Below are 8,018 nucleotides of genomic sequence, written 5' to 3'. Positions count from 1 at the left end.
TTTTTATTTAATTTATTATAATTGGATAAAAATGTTTACAAGAAAAAAGTGAAACAAATTACACCAAAAAATGGTTTTAACTAAATATAAATTAGTTTTCCTATCTCTCTCTCTCTCTCTCTCTCTCTCTCTCTCTCTCTCTCTCTCTCTCTCTCTCTCTCTTTCTCTCTTTCTCTCTCTCTCTAAATCTAAAAAAGCTTTAATTAACTATTTGTAATACATTTGTCTTAATTGAAAATAACCGGAACGTGACTCTGACTGCAATCATCACTAAATAAATATAAAAATATATACAAAGTATACTGTAATACATGTAAAATTTAAATTATATAATACTACCTGATATTTGAAATGCTGTTTATAAAAGCATACATGCTTTACTTAATAATAATAATCATATTTTTTAAATATTGTATAAACAATATATTAAGCAAAAGTTACAATTAACTGTTGTTATAAATTAGTTTTTACTTTTATAAAATCATATTATATGAATTCTAAATATATTTATTATTTTTTAAATATATATAACATGTATAACATATATAATCTACTTTCTATTGTTGTACTAAATTTAATCCTTGATTTACTTGCACTAAAATAAACAGTATATAAATAAATAAATAATACTGTAAAAATAATAATAATAATTCATTACAGAAATAACTAAAGTATTATAAATATAATACAAAAACTCAAATTTTATTATATTTATAAATCATTTATTTAAACACCTTTTATTTGTTTGCTACCATTACTTGTTTAATATTATAATAATGGAGTTTTTAGTTACCTATACACGTGTATAACTAACTAAATATAATGTGTTTAAGATTTATATTAAAAGCAAAATTATATATTTATATATGTATGTTAATTATATACCGAAATCTATTTTTTATGTAATAATAAAACTACCGTTTGTTTAATTGACTGTTATTATTATGATTTTTATTTATTTTTTTCAAGAAAAAATATAATAATAGCTAAGAATAAAAGTTTTACTGTAGTATATAATTTAATATTATGTTATTTTTTAAATAACTATACAATTATATATTATAGCATATTTTACAATAGATAATTTAGCAATAAATAAAACTAAATGTTATTTAAAATTTTAAATAATATCAGATGATTAACAATTAACAAAAAATAAATAAATTATAACACTTTTGATTTTATTGAAAACACAAACGATTTTAAATAACACTTTTATTAAATGTTTTTACTTTAAATTTTACCATTATATATTATTACATAAAAAATTAATTTATATAATTGATAGGTTATGCTTTGTATAAAAATAATAAAAATAAAACAATATAATTAATATTAATCTTTTAACATTAAAATAATGTATTACATACACATAAATGTCTAAATGTATAGTAATTTATTTTAAAATTATAATTTTTATTTCTATTATAGTTATTTTTTATTATCTAATTGTAAACTTAATTTTTCTTTTAAAAACAAATAGCATAAACAAATTATAAGCAAATTTGAAGTTATTTTGTTTTCATTTTAATTTAAAATTATTTTTTAGCTAAAATTAATTATGTGAACAAAATCAAAGTTCAATTGTTTACAAATTTGTTGAAAAATAGACTGTCTATTAATCATTTATTCAATTCAATAGATTAAGTTTTTTTAAATTGATTTATATAAATTATTTTAAACTAATTTTTTATAATATTGAAAATTTAAATATGATAATAAAAAATGTGTGCTAAATGAAATAATAAAATATAATCATTTAAAATAATGCAAATACTATACAATAATTTAAAGTAATCCCTATTATGGGATTATGTGTTAAATGATAAAATTATTTGTAAAAGTTTGTGTAATCTTATAATAAATAATAATTTTTTTAGATATTTATTATTCTACAAATTTGGTAACAAATTATAAAAACAAAATAGATTTTTAAGTAATTTTTTTTATTAATTTTGTTTCACTATTTATGCAAATTAATTAAACAAAAAATATATGGATTACGAGAACTTTGTGTTTTTATGTTAACTTTTTTGTTGTTTAAAAATTGTTTTTTTAAGTATATTTTGTGATGTATTCAATAATGGGAATTGATTTTTAATTACAATTTTATGTTAATCATTGTTTTGTTTGTATTTTCCACTTAAATCATTAATCAATATAAAGTCTACAGAATAACAATAATAGTAAAAAACAAACAACAAAATCAACATTAAGAAAAATAAGCAATAAAAATAACTCATAAAATAATAATACTATTAAAATTACATTATTATATTTGAACAACTTTATTTATAAAGTTATGACTAAAAGAAAAATAAATTTAAATTAGACAATAATATCATAATAATAATAACAATAATAAATAAAAATTTATTATCACTTTAGGCTTAAATGTTATGAAGAAATTGATTTACTCTCAAATGTTGTAAAATGTAATTCATTTAACTTTAATTTAGTCAAAAAACAAAATTATTTTATTCAAGATAATATTTATTATGAGAAAAATTGCATAAATTTTAGAGTTAATTAATATTTATATTTTTAAATATGTAAAAATATTTTTATATATACCAATATATACTGTATATACAGTTTAATCAGGTATCAGTTACCCTCAATACACACATACTAGACCTACCGATGCGCTGCTTAACTAACTCAATGGTTTTAATTTAGATAAAAATTGGGATATTTTACAGTATAAGCAAATAAATGAAAATCAAACTAAAATTTATTAGATTTATTATAACCTTTAGGGGCGACCATTAAAATCAGTATATTAAACATTAAATGATTTTTTTGATTTGTTATAAAATTTAGTTTCAACATAAATCATAATATTAATTTTAATTATTTTAAAAATTAACTTTTTTTATATAGTTATGAAATAGTATTAAAATGTTATCAAATAATATTCAGATTACTAAAATCATTCACTTGAGATCATATGAGATAATCCCAAAAAAATATTTAATCACTTTTTGACTAATTGTTCACTAATCCAGATATCTTTGTTTCGGTAGTGGACCAGCTTTGATACAATCCAATCGCTGTTGCTATCAGTGGTATAATGTCTGCTAAACTCATAGATACAGAAAAACTTTTTGTCTAAAAGCTGTTCCAATAGTTTATAATTTTGGTGGAAATCAAAGAACTGGAGATTCTTGTGTTGCAACTCATGGCGAACATTGTCTTCAGTTTGTCGACCGTTAATCAGTACATCAAATATTGTCAACATTTTGACGTTAAACTCATTTTTGGACAATTTATTAATCCATAGACTATACAGAAAACAATGTTGAATATCATCGACAGTAACTCTTAACAGTTGTTTCTGTTGATTCGTGTATTGGCTATAATTCATTGATATTTCATTGTATGCCTCGCAAGTGACTAATGATTTGATAGTCTCAATGTTACCGTCGGACAAGTGACCAGATATTACTGTTAAGGCTTGTTTGGCGCCAATCAAAAAGTTTTTCAGATCAAAATTGTTGTCAATAAATGGCTTGAGATATAAGTGTATCTTCAATGGTGTCATAATTGGTAGACCTATGTCTTTCGGTTTAATTATCATTAGCGGTGGTAATGTATACGAGTGTTGACTATTGTTATTATAGTTAAATGACATAAACCTAATCATAGAGTATTCAATAGTTTTTGAATATGTTTTACTGAAAGTGTTTTTTATAGATTTTATTGCTTTTAAATTTTTGTTAACAAACATTTTGCTATTTGAAATAACAAACTATTTGAAATTTTGAATTTATAATTTGAATTATTTATGTTATTAAAAGTAAATATTATTTTTGAATTATATATTATAAAATATAATTTTATAATTTAAATGTTTTTAATTTAATTTTGAGTTTTTCGCGTGAATTTAGCCATAACTTTAAATTAATTACTAAAAATAATTTTTATCCTTTTTTACTTTAAACATTTTTTATACATATACCGTACATTTAATACTAATGTGACAAATTAATGTATAAATAATATTGAATGTATTATTTTAAAAAATAGTAAACTTAAATAAAATAAATCATTGTTTACTAATATAAATAAAAATTAAACAAATGCTATAATGTGATTAAAATAAATTTATTAGATTGTTAAATTATGGTTTTAAGATTTTAATTAACAAAATTATATTTATAAATTGTATCTATTTTTGTATTTAGATAAAAATTATTTGACTAAAAATCAACAAATTTCTTTTTAATTATAATGATTTGTAATAGAAATTATATGTTATATTAATTTAAAAGTATTTATAATCATATTATACTGAATTATTATCCGAAACAAATTTTTAAATTATATAGATTATTGTCTATAAATTTGTATTCAATTAAAAAAATTATATATATATATTATAGATTATCAAATTAAATAATATTTATGCTAACCGGTTAACTAAATAACTTTTGATTATATTAATTATTTTAGTTATTTGTTTTTCGATAATATATCACTTTATTTGTGATAAAACGGTTTTATTTTATTAATAACAAACTCATACTTTCTTTTTGTTTTTTTAGGATATAAGTTATTTTATATTAAATATTAAAGACAGCATTTGGTTATCACTTTGTACAGCAAAAGGTTAATAAAATAATAAATTATATTTTTTGGCAATCAGTGAACAAATTATATATATATACTGTATATATTACATAAATAATTATAATACATAAAGGTAAAAAAGTATATTTTTAAAAAACATAAATGATATGATTATATTTATATATTATATATAATTGTGTATTTAAATAAAAATTATAAAAAATAGATTAACTACTTAATTAAAGATTCAAATATAGTACTACCCGACTCTTTCTCACTGAGCTACCTGTGCTCATTAAAATCGATATATAAATAATAATAATAATACAGTAATCGACAAATGTCTTATTTATTTTGTTCGTATAATTAATTAATTAATTATAAGAAATTTTTTTATTATTTATTAATAATACAAGATATAAAAAAAATTCTTTTTTAAATATTATTTAAGTTTTGAATTATTAATAGTAATTTTTAAAAAAAAAATTTACACATTAATTTTATTATACAGGTATAAATGAAACCAATTTTACAATTGATTATAAGTTATAAATAATATATTATTATTATTATAATAAAATTAATCAAAATCTTAGTCATTGAAAAATTATATTTTCTAACCCGTTATAGTTTAAAAAAATAAAATATTAATAACACATTTATATTCAATACTAATACTGTACTAATAATACTTTATATGATATGCAAAATAAAATATTACTAATTATTAATCAACTTTGCATTTATATAATTGGCATTTATTAATTATTTTGTAAAATTGAATTATATTTATTTTATACGACAAAATATTATAAATTACAATAAAAAACTAAATAATATTTTAAATACAGTATAATATTTAATATTTTAAAAGAGTTTTAATTAAAACTCAATTAGCTCAATTTAATATATAAATAAATATAATTATTAATATGTAATTTACTAAATAAATATTGATTTTTATATTATATTTTTAAAAATATAAAGTTAATAATTATATTAATAATGCAAAATATAATTATATTGTAGGACTAATGTAAACATAAGTAAAATAATAATAAAATATATTTTTTACAATTAATTTAAACTAAAAAATAATTAAATTTAAGACATAAATAATATTTAATATTTTGCTAAATATAAATTAACATTTATTATAAAATCAATAAATATAAAAAATAAGTTTAGATTTGATCTTAAATTAATTTAACAAAACTAAAAATTTTAATAACACACTTTTCAAAAATATCATAATTATCAAACAAAACATTGCGTGTAATGTTGTCATTTAAAATATATAAAATAATAATAATAATAATTCGTGCGACACTAATATAATATATTTGATTTCATTTCAGGTTAAATAGTTAAAAAAGTTTTAGTGGACATCTATTTTAGTCATAAATTTATTTTGTTAATTAATTTACTAATTTTTCATTTTTTCATATTTTGATAAGAAAATTTATCTTTTATAATATTAACTAAATAATAATTAAAAAATAATCAGTTTTTTTAAAACCTATCATTGACTCCCATTGATGATGACTATCGATAGGCATTGATGACTCTTCTCTCTCTCTCTCTCTCTCTCTCTCTCTTTCTCTCTCTCTCTCTCTCTCTCTTTCTCTAAAAATTATTATATGGAGTCCCAGTTTGTTAAAAAAAATTGTCCATGCTAAATAAAAAAAATCATTAATAAATTATAGCAATAAGTTAATTATAATTGTTTACATTGTGTGTGAAATTATCACTTAAATGTTATTATTTATTAATTTGTTGTTTAAAAAAGTTGATATGTAAAGTACTGTACAATGATATTATTAATTTAAGTTAACTAATTATAGTATTTTTACATATAATTTTCACTTTATATTACTAAATAAAATATTTTCACACATAAAATAAAATAAATAATTGTAAATATATGTATTAAATTGGTTGAGAGAGAGAATAAAATACTTATTTCATAAATAGTATCAAATTTTTTATTTTCTTTCTAATATAATGACAAATAAAATTTGTAACAAAAAAAAAACAAGTAAAAACCCACAMAAATTGATTAGTAATGTAAAAATATTTTTATATTTTGTATTTTTTTGTGATTATTATTATTGAAATGAAAAATAAAATTATCAGTAAATTTTTCTTTTTTTCTATATATTCACAAAAATATACTGTATACAATGTATACTATGCATATTAAACTAATAATATAAGTTAAAATAATAAATATTTTTTCAATATAAATTTAGACCAAATATAGTTTTTTTTTTATAATTTATTAATGGGTGAGAAAAAAATTTAGATTATAGAAAAATATTAGTACATAAATAAAAACTACAAATTATTGCTAATATTAACTTATTAATTTATATATATATCTATAATAAACTATCTATAATACAGTAGTAATAAAAATATTAATAACAACAACAAGAAAATGACCAAAAAATTAGGTTTAGATATAAATTGCAATAAATTATTGATTACATGTTCCCCCCATTCAATCCGTTTAAATATATACATGAATTACACGAACAAAAAAAAATGATACAAATATGTTATTAAAATTAAATAATTATAGACATTCAATATTTTAACGAAAAAATAACGATAATTGAGAACAAATATAGCTATAATATTATAGTTATATTAATATAATAATAAACAATGTTATATTATATAATAAATTAAATAATTGATTGATTTTTTCGTTATATTGGTAGCAATAAAATTAACATAACAAAAAAACTAACTTTTACTTCAAAATTTCTTTATCATTATATTTATATACCAGTATATTATACACTATTTTTTTTAATGTGTAATAACTTTCAAATACTTTCTATACAAATATCGTTGTTATCTAAATCGTGAACACCTTTTAATAAATGTCTCTATAAATAGTGTATGCAATCAATTATAAATGGTTTTTCTCTCAATTACTAATCACAGCATTCAGTAGTGTATAACTTATTTGCATATTTTCTCTCTAAATCCCATTTATTTATTTTTGTTAATTTAGTTTTTAATAATATTATTATTTAAAACACACTAAAGGTATATAATATTTTTAATTTAACCAAATATTTTTACTATATAATCACAATTCAAATACCGGTACTTAAAAATATATATTGATATATATCATAGATCTATACTACGGCTATAATATACAGGTATATACTGTATAACACTTCAATCATTTTAATAAAAATAGAAATAAATGATAAAAAGTATTCAAAATATTTTTATAACTTTTGTAGTACTTCTTATATTTTTCAATTAGATTATAACAAAAAAGTATAATTAAAATAAATGAATTTATCAATTTGTAAATTATAGCACAAATTTAATGTATAAATTTTATAAAGAATTTAATTATTTCAGAAAAATAGTAATTTTCATTTTATTTAATTTAGTGTTGAATATTGCATTAAAATTAA

At 17.6% G+C, this 8,018-nt stretch overlaps 1 protein-coding gene across 1 annotated transcript; it reads right to left on the bottom strand.

Moving 5' to 3' along the window:
• Window positions 1-2,444: 2,444 nt before the first annotated feature.
• On the bottom strand, window positions 2,445-3,651 carry LOC128953999 (uncharacterized). The gene is made up of 3 exons (XM_054299556.1): window positions 3,011-3,651; window positions 2,585-2,604; window positions 2,445-2,448 (listed from the first exon to the last, which is right to left on the bottom strand). The coding sequence occupies exons 1-3, from the start codon at window positions 3,644-3,646 to the stop codon at window positions 2,445-2,447; spliced, it is 660 nt and encodes a 219-aa protein (XP_054155531.1). The 5' UTR covers window positions 3,647-3,651.
• Window positions 3,652-8,018: the final 4,367 nt, after the last annotated feature.

The sequence above is a fragment of the Oppia nitens genome, unplaced genomic scaffold (genome assembly GCF_028296485.1).
Source record: "Oppia nitens isolate AA-2021 unplaced genomic scaffold, nextdenovo-longstitch-racon4-pilon3 scaffold24_pilon_pilon_pilon, whole genome shotgun sequence".
Taxonomy (NCBI): Eukaryota; Metazoa; Arthropoda; class Arachnida; order Sarcoptiformes; family Oppiidae; genus Oppia; species Oppia nitens.
This window is presented reverse-complemented; position numbering and strand designations above follow the sequence as displayed.

Bases quoted from the DNA above. Each gene is read 5' to 3' on its own strand.
- LOC128953999 (XM_054299556.1), bottom strand. From the start codon at position 3,646: ATGATTAGGTTTATGTCATTTAACTATAATAACAATAGTCAACACTCG. The intron at 2,605-3,010 runs ATCTGGATTAGT...GGTAACTGATAC, and splicing joins TCCACTACCGAAACAAAGAT to CTGATTAAACTGTATATACA.